Source organism: Mesocricetus auratus, unplaced genomic scaffold (genome assembly GCF_017639785.1).
Source record: "Mesocricetus auratus isolate SY011 unplaced genomic scaffold, BCM_Maur_2.0 Super-Scaffold_6730, whole genome shotgun sequence".
Taxonomy (NCBI): Eukaryota; Metazoa; Chordata; class Mammalia; order Rodentia; family Cricetidae; genus Mesocricetus; species Mesocricetus auratus.
In genome coordinates this window covers 36,666,697-36,687,040 of record NW_024429184.1, presented here as the reverse complement: position 1 = coordinate 36,687,040, position 20,344 = coordinate 36,666,697, and the positions used below count along the sequence as shown (strand labels likewise).

At 37.0% G+C, this 20,344-nt stretch overlaps 1 protein-coding gene across 1 annotated transcript in view; it reads right to left on the bottom strand.

Annotated features, from left to right (window-relative positions):
- Nkain3 (sodium/potassium transporting ATPase interacting 3) overlaps nucleotides 1–20,344 on the bottom strand; it is a 629,532-nt gene that overhangs the window by 315,684 nt on the left and 293,504 nt on the right. The window contains exon 2 of the mRNA XM_040740792.1: nucleotides 1,229–1,366. Within this exon, the coding sequence (XP_040596726.1) occupies nucleotides 1,229–1,366 (138 nt within the window). The remainder of the gene's footprint in view (nucleotides 1–1,228; nucleotides 1,367–20,344) is intronic.

Genomic DNA, 20,344 nt, shown 5'->3' with positions numbered 1-20,344 from the left:
AGCACATGCATGTCTTAATTGACTGTTCCTTCCTCTAGATTATGGATGTTCCTACTTCCGGTTCTTGTCACCTTGACTTCCCAGCAATGATGAATTGTAGCATGGACTTGTGAGTTAAAATAAGCTCTCCACCTCCTCAAATGATTCTGCCACTGTATTTTGTCACAGGAAAAGAAGTTTAGATGTTTCCTACTTGAGACAAATGCATAAAGAATCAAGCATGAGATGTCTTTTTTTTTATCCTTTATTAGGCATCACCAGGCTTCCCTCCACCAGGGCCTAACTGGCTCATGTAACGCTTGCACTACGAGAAGAGTATCTATCTCCTCACTGTTTCCCACTACATGTGACTTCACACTTTTTTATTTGGCAGCTAGTGATGAACTGCATATCAGCACCGTATCTGTTCACATTTCCTCTTAAGCTTTATTTTTATTTATTTATTTTTCGGTTTAAATTTAGATAAGAAACAAGGCTGCTTCACAAGTCAGTTCCAGGTCCCTCTCCCTTTCCCTCCACTCCTAAACAAGTAGCTATATTTCTGCATTTTTATAATACAGACAACTAAGTGCTGTGAATGGCATCAATTACATGTAGGCTAGTGTGTGTGCCCCTCAAGTGCCTTACAACAGAACCAGCTGGCCATGCATGGCATACTTTACAAGATGGACAGTGCTTCAAGTATATATATCTTGACAAGTGATAGATATTAAATTTTAACAAACAGGAAACAGAAAATATGACAATATACTAAACACTATTGTGTTCATGCAGTTAGGATACCCTATGTTAATTAAAAAATTATGTTATTGTATTCAGTGATCAAATCATTGTGCTAGATAGGTTTGCTTTCTAAGGTTAGTGGGGCGTCACTGAATATTTATGATAATTGAATACAATGACAGACTATGCAGGTAAACTGCATGTCATCATAGAATCATATGGCCTTCCATTCTATCCAAACTTGTATTAAATTTTCTTGAAAACTTTGAAGTCAGTTACTCCATGAATAACACTGTCCTCTCAGATTCACAGAGATGGCTTTGATCTGAATGAAGCTTTCTTTGCATTGTCTTCTCTATAGATTGGCATTTATTGCACAATTGAGCACTTCAGAGGTAGAAGAGCAATGCCATTGTTATATCAGAAGGGCTCACTAATTATGTTATTCATTTTCTTATAGAGACTTCATGGTGTTTATATGAAGACACATAACAATAACACTTACCACCAGAATGTAACGTGGTCTATACTGAATGGTTCCAAATAAACCCAATATGACAACTATTATATGCAGGAAATTTCCAAGAATGGGTGCCCACTGGAAGCCGAGGAAGTCAAAGATCTGCCTCTCCAGGGCTGAAAGCTGCAACAAAACAGAAGTAGTTCATTAGTGGCTAACCCAGGCTCTATTACATCATTTTCATTATTTACTTACTCCTAGTAACAGAAATCTGCATATTCCATTGCAATTGTACTTGCAGAATTTATTCTTCCTTTCTTTCTCTCTTTCTCTCTCTCTTTCTTTCTTTCTCTCTTAATTCCCCCATTTCTTTCCCTTCTTCCCCCTCTTTCTCTTCCTACTCCTTCCTTCCATTCTTTTACATGGTACTGGTGAGCAAACTAGATGGTCCTGTGTTGTGGAATAGAGCATATGATTAGTTATTTGTTACAAAATAATTGTTTAACTATGTAAAGGTATGTTGCATTTGCTTGTGCTGCATTTGTTTAACTATGTAAAGATGTGTTACTGTTTCACTTTGTCTGCCTAAGAAACCTGATTGATCTAATAAAAAGTTGAATGGCCAATAGCTAGGGAGTGTAGGGACAGGCAGGGCAGGTGGGCAAAGAGAAAAGGAGAGCCAGTCAGAGATGGAGGAAACCAGGAAGCAGGATGGACAGTATGTAGATGAGGTAATCAAGTCTCAGGGCAGCACATAGCTTAATAAAAATGGGTTAGTTTAAGTTAAAAATGAGCTATCTAGAAACAAGCCTAAGCTAAGACCAGGCAATCATAATTAAAAACAAGTCTTCATGTCATAATTTGAGGACTGGTGGTCCAAGAAAGTCTGCTACAGACGTGTATGCTAAACACTGGTCTACACCATCAGCCTTCATCATTAGGACCTATTTAATGAACTTCTTAATGTAGTTTTCCTCAGAAAATATTGTAAAATTACTTTGAATATTATGACTTAAAGTATAGATTTTAAACCTTTCTCAGCTCATGATCTAGATATGCATACTTCTTAAATTATTGTCTACAGAAAAAACTTCCAGGAATAGGATATGTCTTAAATAAAATAACAAGTGGTTATTTTAGCACAATATACATAAGAACAATAACAGTAGCTTTAAGTTTGCTATAAAACAACTGAAATTGAATTCGAACAAAGCAAAATAATCCATTATCTTCCTGTATGAATTATATATAAACAATTTTGTTTCATATAGGAAAAATTCCCCAAAACTCATGTGTTGAAAGTGTGGTGCCTATTCACTAGTGTCAGAGTAGGGCAATTGGTAGGTAATGGGCCTTCACCTGAACCATGGACTAATTTCATGACTTAATGGATTATTTGGAATCTGCAAGGCTGAATTCATGCTGGAGCAAGTAGGTCATTGGGTGTAGCAGCATCTTGCCTGTGAACTCATAATGGTGGCCACACCCCTTTGGACATGGTTTTAGGCAGATGAAGCAGAAAGAGAAAAGTCTGACGCATGGTCTCTCTCATGGTTTCTCTCCCTTAGGTCTGTGGATCCGATCAGAAAGGCACAGAAATGCTCCTGTGGTTCTTTGTTATTATCTGTGTAAGTGTTCCCCAATAAATGCCCATTTATCATTTATTTTGCATCTAGTGAAATCATTACAATTTTGCCTTCAGTTAACGCATCTATTTGCTTTCTTTAATCTTCAGGGCACTTCTAGGAGTGAAGCCAGCTAAACACTTTCTCAGTATGATTCCTAGTTACTTTGTTACACTAAGACTGTGATCCTAACAAAAACTGGAGTGAAAGAGTCCTATGAACCCTTGTTAAATCACATACTAATGTTCAGATTAGGTAAAATCCTTTCTGAATACGCTAATAAAAATTATGGTACCATAACAATTTTAGAAATGTCACAGAAACGTATATTTGCATTATATATAATTACATTTAAAGCAATTGTCCAATGAGTCAAACTACATACTTAACAATTTATTATTAAACAATAAATGTCAGAAAGTCCAGTGAACACTGGCAATGTCATTAACACATACAAATGGTACTTCTTGTATTTTAAATCTACGTGATGGAGATCTTTTTTAAATTTCATTTGATAAAATAGTAATTCTAATAAAATGATTCAACAATTAGCCATATTGACAGCAGCAGAAACTGAATATTTAAAATGCAAATGGCACCCTAGGTATTTTTCTACTTATGCAGCAGGTGTACGCCTGAATAAGTTTAATTTCCTTGTACATAAAGAAAAGTCCTCTATTCTATAAGGGGAATTTAAGCTGTGGAAAAGAGAGAAAGGAGAGAGAAAGAAAGAGAGAGAGAGAGAGAGAGAGAGAGAGAGAGAGAGAGAGAGAGAGAGAGAGAGAGAGGATGCTCAAAGGCAATCACACTACAGCTACAAGGATGTCACAGGTGCATTCTAACTATGAAATGTGTTGTCACCACTTCCTGCATGCATAAATGTGCAGAAAGAACCATCCTCAGAATAAGCAGAGCAATGGAAGATGCTGAAGCATATTCTCAATCTCTGCTTTTCTATGCTACTGACTCTAATTAGTTCCCAGGAAACTTCCCTGAAGGAAGCAACATTTTTATTTATTGGCGCATCAGAGATATAAATATGCACTGTTTTATGTTCAAATAGGACGCATAGGCTCAGAATAAAGCAACCCTGAAGAGCAGCCACGGGCAATTCATTCTGGAACAGAAACCCTATTTTATAGCTGTCATGCATCACAGGAACCTTTAAAGTGAACTTTTCAAACAGAGAAAAACTCTCTTCTCTGCTGTCAGATAACACATAGTTACTGTTCCCTTTTATAAAATGAAGAAAAACATCATGAAGGCAGTCAAATTAATGATAATTATTAGAAATCTGCTGCCTTCATTCAAGATGCTCTATCTCCATTAACATTTATTTTCTGAGCACTTAACTAATGGATTTGAGATGGGTTGGAATAAAAGTACAAACAAAAGTCATTTGAAAATAGGCAGAGGCTGGTGTGGCAGTGTACATCTATATTTCTATCATTTAGGAGACAGGGGTTGGGGGTTGCAAGTTGGAGGTAATATTTGGCTACATAGTCTCCAAATACAGAAATAGACAAAAGAAAAAAAAACATAAGGGTTATGTATCAGCAACAAGGTACAGGACTTCTGTTACAACTACGTTTACTATGAAATTGAGACAGGTGTATGTTGAAAATCAACAACGGTAGTAATAACAGAAAGTACTTTAAAAAATAAAATAACCCTGTTTTTCTAATAATCATGTGTAAGTATTGTCTTTATCTATTTAGTTCACCAACAAAAAATATTATCTCTGAATGTCACAATCTCTTGAAGTACCTAGGACAGGACAGTAATGATTCATAGTCACTACAAGGAATGAAATAACATACAAGTCACTTTGTTATCTTAGCAAAAGTGGGACTATGCAATAGAATTGCCACTATCAGTGGTATAATGGAGCCCCAGGCTCTTGCTTGGAATATGAACCATGTTCATCTCTTGCCCAATCTGAAGTCATTTAACTAGTGATGTCAAATTGGGAACTTGATGTTCACCAGGAAGGGAATATTTACAAAGGAGAAATTGTACAGTGCTACAATCAGAGTTTCTTTTCATGTTTTTACATTTTAATTTTGAATACTTATATGCACATCATCATATACAAGTAGCTCTTTGGTGACAGTGGTTGTGTCTCAGTAGAGCAAGGACAGCCAGTTGCGAGTTCTGCAAAGTACCATAAACAAAAGCAAGCAGGTTCACAGGAGAGCATCAGGATAAGGGGTAGGATCAGCAGGTTCACAGGAGAGCATCAGGATAAGGGGTAGGATCAGCAGGAGGTAGTGAGTTGTCAGGACACCCAGAAAGGTCTAAAGCCACAGCAGATAGAGAAGAGAGGGCACGAAGACATGTGAAAAATGTGAGAATTAAGTAAAGGGGGAGAAATCAAGCAAGCATAAAAGCAATAAGACCCTTCAAGAAAGCAACGCCAAGTACTTATCAAACTGAAATAAAAGAGTAACCACTAGGTTCCTACAAATTAGCAAAAAACACAGGTGAGTCATTTCTAGGTGAAAGTTAAAGTAGGTAATAACAGGAGAGCTGAATAGAGTATGATTGAAAGTGAATTTACTTCTTTCTGTAATTAGGTAAAAAATTAAAAGCAATCAAAATTATAATAAAAGACACCAAGTCCCTATGGCTTATAGATTCACACATTGCCATTAACTATTCACCGGGTATCTTGAAGAATTTCTTATTGTTCATAATATAAAAATTACTTATATTCAGATAAAGAGTTGTAAAACCTCTGAATACCATCAAGTTTCTGGGCATTTTTCTAGGTTGTGCCCTTACAATAAGATTGCATCCAGACAAGAGATCAGAAGGAAGCCCTTCCTTTCTTCCTACCTTTCTTCCTTCTTTCCTCCCTCCCTCCCTCTCTCACTCCCTCCCTCCCTCCCCCTCTTTCTTTTTATTAAAGAGGACACTTGAGAGCTGTAAAATTCATTTGAAGTTATCTTTGACTTGTTTATATTTATCTCATTTTGTTTGATTTAATTGTACCTATCAATTTTAAAAATCTGACAGAATTGGTGAGTGGTTTTTCAGAAGAGAGAGGTGAGCCATTATGCCCATGGTCTTTGAACAGCCCGCTTGCTCAATAAAGACCGATGCAATAGTTTTAACACCTCAAAGTATTTAGAAAACTATCAATAATCAGAAGTAAGAGATCTGATCATTCTTGCCCTACATGCTAAAGTATATATTATTATTCATTAGCTTCTAGGCAACCTACTCTAGGACCCTTGTGGCTACTGAAGTCTGGCTTCTCAATCAGCATGTATACAATTGCATAGTGCTTGCATGTAATCTATACACATCCTGAAGCTGACAGCAAATTCTCTCTAAATTAGTTACAACACTCAGATACTGCACAGATGCTTGTTAAAATGCATCATACAATAATGACACAATTTCCCTATATTTTCCATTTGAAGCTATTTAAGCCATAGATACAGAAATCATGGACATCAAAAGACAGCTATGCATGATATAATCTAGTATCAAGCTATTTGAAATTAAAACACCAGTTAAGTCCTTATTCTTGTCTTAAGTAAAAAACTTTATGTCAATAATGAAAAAAAATCCTTAGGACTGTGATCAACAGGGATACTCAACACTTATGTAGCAATTTTTATTTTCATTCTATTAATACCAATTAAATTAATGTGACTGATTCTTTCCAGAGAAATCAGGTGGTAGAGAAGTTTTACCCATTCTCTTGTTTTCATGGTAACATACTTCCTGATGAGAGGTGTGCTAGGTAATTTTAGTCAATTTGACATACACTAGAATCACATTGGAAGAGGGAATTTCAGATGAGGAATTGTTTACATCAGACTGGTCTGTGAGCATGTCTTGGTACATTTTCTTGACCTATGATTAATGTGGGAAGGCCCAGTCTAATGTATGTAGTGCCTCCCTTGGGCATTTGGTCCTGTTGTATAAGGAAACAAGCTGAGCAAGCCATGGGGGTCAAACCAGTAAACAACATTCTTCCCCAGCTTCTGCTTCTGTCTTTGACTTCAGGCTCCTGCCTTGAGTTTCTGCCATTGTTTTAACGGGTGTAGGACTAACAATAAGATGAAATGAAGCCTCTCCTCTCCAAGTTGCTTTTGGTCAGAATACTTTGTTATAGCAACAGTCAGAGCAAAATGGAAGAGGAGGCACTATAGAAGTCACCTGAGACTGATTTTAGGATGTGGAAATTTATATATAGTAAATTCAACACAATCTATAATTATAATAATTATGAGTATAATGTGGGAAGATTGAGAGTTAAGCATAAAGTATTTAAACTCACTTTGAATACAACATTTTTACTGTAATTAGATTTTTCTTTCCATACTAGGTTTTATGAAATTAAAACTGTTAATGTATTTTCCTTGTTTATTTATTTATTCAGCAGCACCACTGAGCACTTACTATAGAGCTGTTGGCCTTGAGTAGTTAACTCCCAGTCTGTAGTGGGGAGGAACGTTATAGATTGAGTAATTATAATAAAACATTGCAAGCTCTACATCAGAGGGGTGCTTAGAATAGTAAAGGAGAAAAGAAGAAATGATTGGATCTACTGTCCTTCAGACCATAATTTCCTGGACACCCTTTCAAGGAGGCTGTTGTGGTTTGGGATTCTCAAGTTTCTTTCCAAAGTTTTCCAGTACAGAAGAATTAGGGCAGGAAAATTACTATGGCAAAAGAAGCCTATTCCAAGATGCAAGAAATAGCTGATGAGTCTTTTAAGTTCTTTTTAAAAAATATTCTCTTTTATTGACACCAAATTAAATTCCATTTATGGAATTTATCTTGATAGTACCAGTTGTAAAAAAAATATTTTGTATATAGTGTCTGGACATGGGCTTTCAGTTACATTGTTTATAAATTGTGATCTTTTAAACATTTTTATTTCATTGTATTATTTTATGTGTATGAATTTTTTGCTTGTTTATATGTGCACTGTATGCACCCCAGAATGATTTCCTAACATACAATGGGTCAAGATTTTATTTTGTAAAAGCAATCATAAAGAGCCCATACTGTAGAAAGTTACTCATTAGGGGAAACTTGAGAGCAACTGTGCTTGGCTAAAGACTTTGGGGTTTTTTGCTGCAGGTATTGAAAATATACTAAAGGATGCAATTCTTGGACATTGAAGTTTCATAACAACATATGCTTTAGGAAATACCACTCGCCCATGTATGAAAGTGTTCTGATATTTTCTGTGATAGCCAGAGAAACTAAGGCAGTTGGAGAAAGACTTGGCCTAAAAAAGACAACACTGGAAGCAATATCACAATCATCAAGTGAGAGAAGATGGAACTTTAGCTATTGTGGGGCATTTGTTCACTGTGTGAAGATGCATTTGCTGTGACTGATGTAATAAAAAGCTGAATGTCCAATAGTAAGACAGGAAGAGGCTAGATGGAACTTCTGGCTACAGAGAAGTCTCTGGGAAGAGGAAAGGTAGAGACACCAGGAAACATAGAAGAACCAGGTTGTGCAGTATGTAACAGAACATAGATTAATAGAAATGGGGTAAATTTAAGTTATAAAAGCTAGCAAAAAACAAGCCTAAACTAAGGCCAAACTTTAACAATTACTAAAAAGGCTCCATGTTATTATATGGGAGCTAGCAGTCAGAACAGAGAAAGACTCATTACACTAAACTACAACTGTGGTCAAGGTAGTTTAGAATGTGGACAATATATAAATACTAAAGAAAAACAATCCTGGAATCTAAAGGAGAATTGCCTGTGAGAAGTGAAAGGTGAACCAAGTTAGATTAGCTTATATCTTCTTCTGCCCAAAGCAAGCTAGCAGATAAATTCCACCAACTACCAGAAGTCAAGAGGAAAAAGACTTTGAAGCTAATGTGTTTTAATTCCTTTCTGGAAAGTCTGCACAGCATTAGATTCCAGATACTAGCTAAGAGGTCCTCATCCTTTGACTAACGTCACATTAAACCAAGTGTTGATGATCTACCTGGGGTTTCCACATTTGGAGGGTGCATTTAAGCAAGAAGCTGTGAACTTTCTCTTTAAGTTGAATACTCTGCATATAAGTCTTCTCTTCCTTGTCTTCTAGCCAGCCACAGAAAATTCAGGTTGTTTACATGTGAGTTAAGCAAAATGCAATTAGAGTAACTTCAACATCAGGCAAGAGTTGGGTACTAAATATTCTAAAAAGAAAACTAAAGCCTACTAAATATAAAATTTGGGTTATTCATAACCAGGGATCCTTCTGCTGCCAAAATTTCTGCTACCTATCCAGTTAGCTTAATTAAATACATGGGGCTTCAAGCTGTGAGGTCTGATGATGAGACTGGAAGTTCTTCCATTTAAGTTAGCTTTAACAATATTCCATTTTATAAGTAGGCTGGAGGAATGGTTTTGATACTTGTTTTCTAAAAACAATGAAGTAATAAAACAAAACAGGGTATTAAAAAACTAAGATAGGAAGTCTCTTACCAGAGGCCTCCTACTAATCAATAGCTTGAATAAGATTTCTTCCAAATTGATTAATTTGTCAACGTTTGCCCAAGGAAGTCATTTGGTCTCTAAATCTGGTCATTTACAGTATTTGACTCAGCTTCCAAGAACTGTGTCCCTGCTGCAAAATTTCCCACATTCTAAATCTTCTGACTTAAACCCTGACATCCAAACAGAAGTCGACCTTAAGAAATGCAGCTATTGTGCACAAACAGCTCAAGTCAGAAAAAGCCCAACACAGCAATTTGTTATAGAAGAGTGATCGAAGATTGAATTTCCACCCTCCAGTGGAATCATAATGGACCTGAGAGTACTAACGTTGAACCCCTGGGCTGGCTGACCTATACAGTCCTACAAACAGCTGGCAGGACATGCCTACCATGGCATTTAAGACTTCCACAATGGTGTTTACATAAATGGCAACCCAGCATGAGCTGGAAGAAAGGGTTATGGGCCAAAAGTTTCTTTAAAAGGCTTTTCCAGTTTGAATTCTCCAAACACCCCTTTTACTGTCCACAATTTCTGAAGAGCTGTGCTCTGCTTTAGAATGACATTATATTTCTCCCTTTAAATAAAATATAATATAGAAAAATCCAAATTTTGGTTATGTCAAAATACTTAGCTATAGAGAAATGATTCTGTTTTTGTCTTCTTTTAAGTTTATTTTGCCACCCAGACTGCAGTTTCCCCTCCCTCTTCTCTTCCCATTCCCTCCCCCCACCTTGCTCTGTCCCACCCCAATCCACTGCTTCTCCCTTTCTGTTCAGGGATGGGCAGGCTTCTGACAGGTATCAATAAAACACTGCATAACATATTGCAGTAGGACCAAATATCTCCCCTTGTATTAAGGCTGGATGAGGCAACCTGGAAGTGATTCTAATTTTTAAATATAATGTAGGGTCAAATATAATGTAGGGTCAGGGGATGCGATCTCTCAATTGGATTGGAGGGGCAGAAGGGGAGGGTAGAAGGAGATGGGAGAAAGAGAAAGAGGAGGGGAGAGGAGGACATGGGAGAACAGGAAGGTTGAGCCAGGTAAAGAATAGAGGAGAAAAGGATGGGAAATACCAGAAAAGAGGGAGCCAGTATAAGTTGAAGGAGAGATCTGGCACTAGTGAGGTCTTCACAGATTTACAAGAATGACACCAACTGGCGTTAAGGCTACCCTAAATTCCCTCCCATGATAATGAGAATGATGACTACCTTATATGCCATCCTAAAACTCTCATCCAATGGCTGATGGAGGCAGAGGCAGACACCCACAGGTATGAATTGAATTGAACTCCTGCAACCCAGTTGCAAAGAAGAGTGATGACCAAAGGAATCAAGATTGGGCTGGCAAACCCACAGAGGCAGCTGACCTAGACAAGAGGGAACACATGGACTCCAGAGGGGCCAGCATGGGACTGATCCAGACACCCTCCCACCAAACCTGGGTGAAAGAGAGGAGTCCTTGGCAATCTGTGGGAACTGGGAGAGTGGAGCAGTATTTATTCCTGGCATACAGAAGGACTCTGGGAACCCATACCATGTGGAGGGATGCTCTCTCAGCCTGGACACATGAGGAAGAAGCTGGGCTCTTCCCGGAATGATGTGACAGATCCTGAAAATCCCTCATGGAGGCCCTTGCCCTTCCTGTGGAGCAGAGGGGGTATGGAGTGGGGATGATGGGTTGGGAGGATTGGGAGGTGTGGAAGGAGGGGAGGGAGAGGGAACTGAAAGTGACATGCATAAAAAGTTAAATAAAAAATATATGGGAAAAATAAAATAAATAAATATAATGTAAGATATCTTTTCATTTAAGCAACAAACAATTGATGAAGTTAAAGTGGAATAATATCAGTAGTTTTCTTTACTTTTTGTGTCTTTTTTATTGGTATTTTAAGGTTCCTGTTTCAATATCTTATTTGTGCTCACATAATTCAGGGAAGGTAAGCTTCTAACAGTTTTAGTGAACCACCAACAACAAACACACTACATCCCTGTGTGTAGACCTGGTGGAAACTTCAGATAACATTTGGGGTACATCTTAGGTAACATTGTATTCTACCTTTCTCTTTATGTTTGTTGTTAAATGATGACCAATCTTAGTGATATGATCCCTAGCAACTGGACCTGAGTGTTTTTGCTCACTAAGCCTTATGGGATACACTGAGTCCATTTCTCTCACTATGATGATATGCTGGGGCTAGCAAATTGTTTCTCAAACAACTAGCAAAGCTTGATCAAACTTTCAGCTCTCCAGCTTCTCAAATGTAGATCTAGAAAGAAGATAAATAAGGAAAAAGCTATTATATATCCTATGTTCTAGATTCTTTCCTACTGACAGGAAAAGAACAGTGACTAACACTAATTTGTTGTTTGAGAAGTTCATACACCTGTTGTTGGATTTCAATAGGTTTAGCCAGTGACTTTTGGGGCAGCAAGCTATGCCCCAAAACAAGGTTGTGTGCTCTCTGGCTCTCATGTTCTCTGGGGTGGTGCTCAGAGAGCAGATGTAGCATCCTGTGTGTCCAGAGAGGCAACCGCTGTGGCTCTCCACTTTTATATTGTAAGTGTTCCCCAAACAATATTTCATATTCTTTTATTTGGGATTTGGGGACTCGCTTAATCTGCCCAATAGACTAGGCCCCAATCTAATCAGAAAATGATTGGCTACTCCCATAATATTCATGACACTATTGTACAACAGGGCATATTCTTCCAGGTTCGTTTTTATTGTGGGTCTCAGAGTTCACTTCTGGGTAAGGCTGTTGACTGCCTTCCTTTTCCTAAATGATGTGTGTAGGGGATATAAAAAGAGATTAAGTAGAGTTACTTTGCACAGGAGGATGAAGTATTAATTTTTTATCCCTGATGCAGCTACATTGGTTATAGGGGTAGACACTATCAATAACCTGAGTCTGCATCTCTTGGATAGTTTTTTGGATAAACAGATAGCATGCATTAAGAATTATTCAAGGCCAACTAATTTACCAGAGAATACCCAGTATTGCTTCAGGTCAAAATCTTTGTGAAATCTTTTAGGATTGAGCATTACTAGAAGGCACTATTTTCTGGCATCATTGATGAATTTGCCAGTCCCTCTAAAATTTGTTACTTTGTAGCATTATTTTATTTTTCTGTGAGAGGTTGCTGTTACAAATAAGGATCTGATCCCTTTCTTCTTACCCTAGCCAACCATGATCATATATATCTGGGCAGGGTTAGCCATTTAGCCCTGATCTGTCACTGAAAATCCTTTTTACACTAGGCCTTGGCTAAAGCTCTTCTGCATTAGTTTCTATAGATAAAACCAAATCATGGTAACCTATTAAAATAATTAGTATTAATTTTTGAAGGTCAAAAATTGTGGGGTGGCACAAATTGTTTGAGTGAGGATTCATATTTGTAAAATCCTTGACAAGAATAGAGACTCTCCACAATTTTATACACAATGAAGATTCTCCATTGGTGTTCAATGGTTCAGCCCAAACAAATGTTTATATTACAGTAATATATACTCATGGTATCTTTTTGAGTTTCACATTTTGAAAATACAGAATGTTTTGTAAATCTGCTTTGATTTCTAGTAAAAGTAGAAGAATAAGTGAGATCTACTCTTTGTCTAACATCTCTTTTGTAGTAGCATTAATATTATGAATGGTACTTCATCAATCTTAGGAAACATATGAAGCTGGCATTTTTATATTTTTACAGATGTGCAGGATACAGAATTAGCAAAAATTGGAAGTGGCATGAGAGTCAACTTCACTCAGGTTTCTACACCCAGATTGTTTAAAAACAATATGACCTTTTCCTGAAAGCTTAGATTAATTTCCTAGTCACTATTGGATAATAAAAATAGAAATTTGAAAATGCATAACACAGGAAAGAAGGAAAAGAAAATGAAGAAAGATAAAAGTAGAAACCAACCAAAATATCAAAAAGTTTGACTTAAGCCTCAGTGAAACATGAATAACATTAGATGTAAATTGTCTGTACATCAATTAACAAAAATTAGCAGAATGGCTTAAAAACATGACCCTTTTGTATGCCACTAACAAGAAATTTACTTCAAATAAATGATATAAGTAGACTCTGGTGGTGGCAGCTCTGTGTAGCTTTGGGGCCTTTCCTGGAATTTGTCTGTAGACCAGGGTGTCCTCAAACTTACAGAGATCCATCGGCCTCTACCTTCCAAGTGCTGGGATTAAAGGCCTGCGCTGCCACGACCAGAATTATTTCCTTCATATTTTAAAAATATTTTATTGTTTTATTCCTTCACCATATTAAACATATGAGATTAGCATGACGCTCATAAGAAGATCGTAAGAAGACAATGGCTGTCTCTGAAGTGATGTTTCCACACTTTTTACACTCTACTAGATCTTCGAATCTTTTCATTACTGGAGGACTGGATGGGGCAAAGAGGACATGGTGGTACTTGGAAGAAAGTAGAGATAGAAGCTTTGGTTAGAATGTAAAATCAAGAAAATGAAAAAATATATAAAAGACAAACAATAAGTTTGAAATTGTGTGTGTGAGTGTGTGTGCGCTTGTGCGCGTATGTGTGCGTGCATGCCTGTGTGTTTGTGTGTGTGTGTGTGTGTGTGTGTGTGTGTGTGTGTGTGAGTCATAGTATAACTTGTAGAAGTCCCTTCTCTTCTTCAACCTTGTGAGTCCTGGGAACTGAACTTAGGTCGGCATGCTTAGTGTTGGGAGCTTTTACCTTGGTATCCTGAATGTATTTGAACTTTCAAAGATTGTATACAGTATCTATTGGGGGATAGAATTTTCCTAGTTATTAATTTATCTTTGTTGTATTTATTAGCCTAAGTTTTCCTTTCCTTTCTGAACTTATTTCTTATGTTAAAATTCATTATACAAATTATTGGATTTTATCATGACATCTTCATACATCTGTGTCATTAGACTCTGAATTGATTTTTTCATTAATTCTGAAATAACTCAGCCATCTCATCTTTAAGTGTTTCTACTTATTCCACTATTTATGTCTCCACTTTCCTGAAGGAACATACAATTTCTAATATTTTTAGCTTCTGTGTGCCTTGCTCAATTTTCCTTTTCTTTTTCTTTTTTTTTTTCTTTCTTTTTTTTTTTGTGGGGGGTAGTTCCTCTGTAGCTTTGGAAGGCTGTCCTGGAACTAGCTCTTGTAGACAGCCTGATCTCGAACTCACAGAGATCCACCTGCATTTGCCTCCCGAGTACTGGGATTAAAGGCATGTGCCACCACCTGCCTGGCTAACTAATTTTCTAATGTTAGTTTTTCTCAACATCACTCTGCTTAATTGCTTCAGAAATATTTTCATATTTGTGATTTCTCTTCCTTCTTGATTATGTTAAGTTCATTTTTAGTTCTTTGAAAAATACATTAGTCATTTCCTTCTTTCTTTCCCAGTTCCCTCTGTTACTGCCTTGATCATCAGAACGTAACGCTTATTTCAGTGTTATACCTAACATCATTGCAGTTTTCATTCAGCTGTCTTTTTTCCTCCTGTCTTATACATATGGAAGCTTTTGGGTTAGTGTCTTCAAAGCGGAGTGGTCAGCTTTGAATTTTTCCCTTGGTCCTTTTTGTTTTTAATTTTCTGTACACATATAAAGCTTGTTACATCACACTCAACACACATTTACAACACGGAATGTTTGAAGAGAGGGACTGACATACTCATCTCACAAGACAGAGCCCATAAGAACCTGGAGGACATTATTCTAAGTGAAATGAACGAACCTGAAGAAAGATGCTACACAATCACACTTAGATGTTAGAGCTAAGAAAATGCAATATATAAACAGAGAGTAAATGGTAAGAGGTTACCAAAGGCAAGGGAGGAGAAGATAGGGGTTGGAGCTCTGAATGTACTAACCTACTGATGTGTTGCAGGAGGCTGGAGATCTCACATACAGCATGCTGACCAGAGTTAAAGGCAGCTGTCAGGAATTTGGTGACTTTTTGTGAAGTTAAATAACCTTGGGGGCAATTTTTCTTATTTATGTTTTTCTATTTATACCTTTCTTCTGAATGTTCATGTGTGTTTGTGAGATGTTTAGAAACACACCCAGCACCATTTTTTAAAACATCAAAGTGGTATAAACTACTTTACCAATCCATATGAAATATTTGTGAGTGTTCAACAATCTTTCACATTTTCCTCTATTATGTTTGGAGGCATATAGCTGGACTTTTGTTAGCCAAGCTTGTGTGTGACTTAGAACTAATAGTTTCTCCCCCAATCTTTCAGTTTTAGAAAGCAAGGCCCAAATTCAGAAACACATAGTTCCTTGTATGTTCATTTAACCCAGATTCCAATGTCCAACAGTCACAGCTTGTAGTATACAGGGATGTTCAGGGGATTATTCCATGATGCTTTCAAAGAAAGTATTCCATAATGTTTTTTAAAAGCAAAATATTGACTCTATTTTACATCCTTGTGACAGAATTGCCAAGAAATATTTCTGTTTTCAAGAAAGCCAGTTTTTTCCTGTTGTGGCTTATCAGGAAATAAGCATAAATCCCACTCTATACTTTGAATACTTTGACTTGAATTGGGCAATTACACTTATTTAGTTTCCTGTCAAGTGATAACGTTGCTTAATGATAAACAGTGGGACAAATGAAAAAAGATATCTCCTATAATAGTAGTGATTAAAATATGACTGTTCCTTAATGAATTAGAACACTAGAAAGTTGTAGATAAGAGTGTGTTAAGTAGAAAAAAGAAATACAGTATGCTCATTTTTTTTGCCATGAAAATAACTTTGAATACAACTGCTTATCACATAAGATGTGATTTTAAAAATCTAGGACCCATATCAGTTGATATGTTTAATGACAGCATTTATTTAGTGGCAGTAACAATGGCATTTATGATATGATTACCCAATAAATATCTGCCCAAAATTATTTTTCTTCCAACAAAGAAGATAATTTTACAAAAATAATTTTCCAATAAGAAAATATTTTGTGGGCAATGTTGTTTGAAATTATGATTAATTTTGTAAATAAATGGATACTAAGATGACCTTCATCAAGCACAGGGACAGATGGCAAGTGATGTAGAAGACAAAACTCTGGATTTATGAAAACTAGATGAATAATGTGATCATTTTACTAGTATGCTTCTAAAATATTGAGGAAAATATTAACTTAAGGCTTCTATGTATCCACACATCCTTCTTTCTTAAATAGTTGAATTTTGTATAATTTTTACACGGAAAGAGATTTGGGTCTTTTATTTCATGTTTCCATCGTCACCACCATGTGTTTTCCTCTTATAGCCATCTCTCCATGGCAACATGTATTGATTTGTCAGCACAGTTGCAATTGCACGGCCAAATTTGTGTAACTCTGAACTACCAGGCAGAAACCCACTGATTTTCTCTTTTTACTTCTGGCACCTTGTTTACTCCAGAACCACCTTCTCCTGGCTTTATTGCCAGTTTTTGGGTACAGCACCCAGTGGGGGATGTGGAAGTCACAAATGAAAGGTGCCTTTTTATCACAGCAGCCTTGTCAGGGCCAGGACTTTTCTAGCAGCTCTTTTGTGTAACTTAAGACCTGTTTGGCACCTGAAAGCCTTTGTGCTGTCAATAGCATTGACTGAGATTTCAACATATCAAAGTAGACAAAAGCGAGGTCCGGAGGCTGGCAGCAAGCTTAGAAATATTTCGTTTTCCTTATGTTAGTTTCGCATAGTAGCAGGGTTCACAGGCCACTTAATTAGAACTAGACTCCCCTTCAGCTGTGAACAGTGACATTAACAATGGAAGATATACACAAATTGCCCATCAAGGCTGGTCTTCATGCATCTTTATGGTTGAACTGAGATTGGAGATATTGCATTATGGCACATTATTCATGTGAATAAATTAATAATCTCTCCAACAAGAGATTATAGTGACTCCTGTTGTGAATAGCCTGGTAAAATTAACTAGTATATTTATCTAAATGATTTGTGGTGTCGGAGTACCATTTTTCTTCTAGTAACTACAATGCAATTTAGGATAAATATTTTTTAAAGATTGTGTGTGTGCGTGTGCGTGTGTGTGTGTGTGTGTGTGTGTGTGTATGTGTGTGCATGTGTCTGCATGTACATCCCTCAAGTACAGGCATGCTTGAAGGCCAAAAGAAAGTGTCACATTGCCTAGAACTTAGGTTACAGGTTTTGAGTCACCCTATGTGGGTACTGGGAACCAAATTCAGGTCTTCTGGAAGGGCCATGTGCTCTGAAATGCTGATATAAATCTTGAGTCCCATGAATAAATGTTAAAATGAAATGGAAGCCATGCATAAGGAACCAAACACGGAAAACCTTATAATGGATACAATAAGTATATAGCTCATAATCAGGTTAATAATATAGGCCCAAAATATGTGTGTATTCATATCACAGTGTATTTGGAAGATACTGAATTCAACAGTTACCTCTTTAGAGAGTGAGTCCTCTTACTAAATCCTTGATAAAACAAGTCATTAGAAACTCAAGGGAAAGGCCAATGTTCTCAGATTACTTCACAAGCAGTAAACATTGCTAAGAAGGTGGTTACAATGATCACTTTCCTTTCAAATAGATTAGGTAAAATGTGCCCTCAGAGACAGATTATTCAAGCCAGGGGTGTGAGGAATATGTGCAAGGCCAGCAAGATCTATGATAGTAACATGCATGTGGCAGTTTCCAGAAGATATGTGATTTGCATATTTTTGGTCAAGACGTTTTGCTGCAACTGAAAAAGTAGTGGGCTTGCTTTTACAATGATATAACAGGTAGTCTTTGAACGGAACTCAAGTTACAAACTCATTTTCCTATGTTCTCAAAACAACTGCTCACACATAACATTATTTTTCATTGTTGTTGTTTTTCTCTTTCCCACTCTGACCTTTGTAGGTTGAGTCAGTGGTAGTAAGTTCAGAGCACATCCAAACACTCAGCTAATAAGCTCTGATTCTCACTGTTTTCAGCACCCTGTCTTGTCTTTCCTTTTAAAAACAATTACTAAACCCAGGTAAACATGTTTTTAAAACAATCTTTAGCATGAATGCCTGAGCTTAGAAACCAAGCACCTATGTAATAGCCAGACATAGTCATGACATCTACACTCCAACCCTGGTTTCAGGAGTGAGGAAACTGAACTTGTCAACCAGTCTTGCCAAAATGGGAAGCCCTAGACTCAGTGATAAAACTTGTCTCAAAAAGATAAGACAGGCCGGCCACGCCTTTAATCCCAGCGCTCAGGAAGCAGAGGCAGGTGGATCTCTGTGAGTTCGAGGCCAGGCTGGCCCGATAGCCTCCAAAACAATGCAGAGAAACCCTGTCTCCTAAAAACCAAAAAAAAAAAAAAAAAGATAAGACAGCCTCTGACTGCCACATGCATGCTTGCACAGGCAAACACTTACAAGCAAGCATGCACGCATGCACACACACACACACACGGAGAGAGAGAGACAGAGAGAGACAGAAAGTGGCTATAGAATTTAGATGTTTAGTTTCCTTAGTACCTACCTAGGGGAAGTTTACCTTGTTTCTGATCATTATTTCCTACAGGACCTCACCTAAACACCATATACAAAATCCTACTTCTTGAGTCTGTGTCACAGACTAAGTTTAAGAGCAAAGGACCACCCACTGCTTGATATCACAGAGGAGGCAGGCAAATAATTGAGCCACAGAAGTCTGCAATGCCTCAAAAGGAAGGAACAATGGTGTCAGAGATCAACACAGGACCCTGGAGCGAGTAAGAGAGTCACGGTTCCACAACACTTCTGCAACACCAGACTTGGGATTCATAAGCAAAATAAGAGATTTGTATTGTTGTCCTTGCACCAACCAGACCTGTCCACTCCTCCCCTCACACCTCCTAAGTCAGATACCTGCTCTAAGGCATTAAAATCCCTGCAGTGTGCACAACCCTGTTTTACTTATTTTTCTTAAAACGTATTAAGAGCACAAAGTGTTTCAACAGGTGTACAGTGTCGAGGCTCACTTTTGTCTGAGCAAGGCTTAATAAACATAGCATTTTTTTCTTTAGAACCTTTACACTTAACATGATCTCCACTTCCTATCTCTGAATAATACCCCCCACTCTATTTCTCAGAGTGAATCACAGTTCATAGAGAATGTCACGCATTTTAAGTCCAATTCATACAATGGCAGTGTGTTTTTAGGAGACAGTGCTAGAGATTTTAGAAAAAAAGAAATTCATTCTTATTCCTCCCTAACAAGTAGTACTAAAACATTTATTCTTTCAGTAAATACAGATTTAAAAAAAACTTCCCCAGTGCCCAAAGATTTTCTAGGATCCAGAGGTACAAGGTGTCCTAAAACACATCCCTTTTTCTCATCATGAATTTTGCACACCTGAGTGTGCAAATATTTAATTAACATATCAATGAGCAAAAGAAAAATAAAGGAACTATTATTTTCTTAAGAAGGGCTAAGCCTTTGTAAGGGTGATAGGTCAAATCTCTATATCATAGTTCAGATTGGGACTGATGATATAAAAGAATAATATAATAAACAATGTTTTGCCTCAAAAGAAGATATTGGATTAAATCTCCTTGAATGGTATTCATATTTGAAAGCTGGTATGGAATTAAAAAGATGAATACCTAATAAAAGCATGGCTTGACAGAAAGCAGAAAGAGAACTTCTTTCTAGTACAGCTACATGACTGAACATACCAGCAAACATGAAAATGTGGACAAATTATAATTACTAGGATCAAGAGGTCTAAGGTGTCCAAAAGGGCATCTGCCTTTTTCATCAACAATTTTGCATCACTGAATGTGTAAAACAGGTTTGGCTGACAGTTCACTGATAGAGATGGCCTCAGATTTAGTCACCACCACTGCAAAATAAACAAGAAAATAAAAGCAAAAAATAATGCCACAATAGCCATGTTAAGTAATGCATATATACCTGTACATATGAATATGTTATATGTATATATTTGGATATGTAAATGCAATTTCTAAATTTTTGAAATAAGATTAACTCCAAGGCATTTTACTGGAAGCATGGATTATATAAGATCAAGGAAAATGTAAGAAGTAAGGA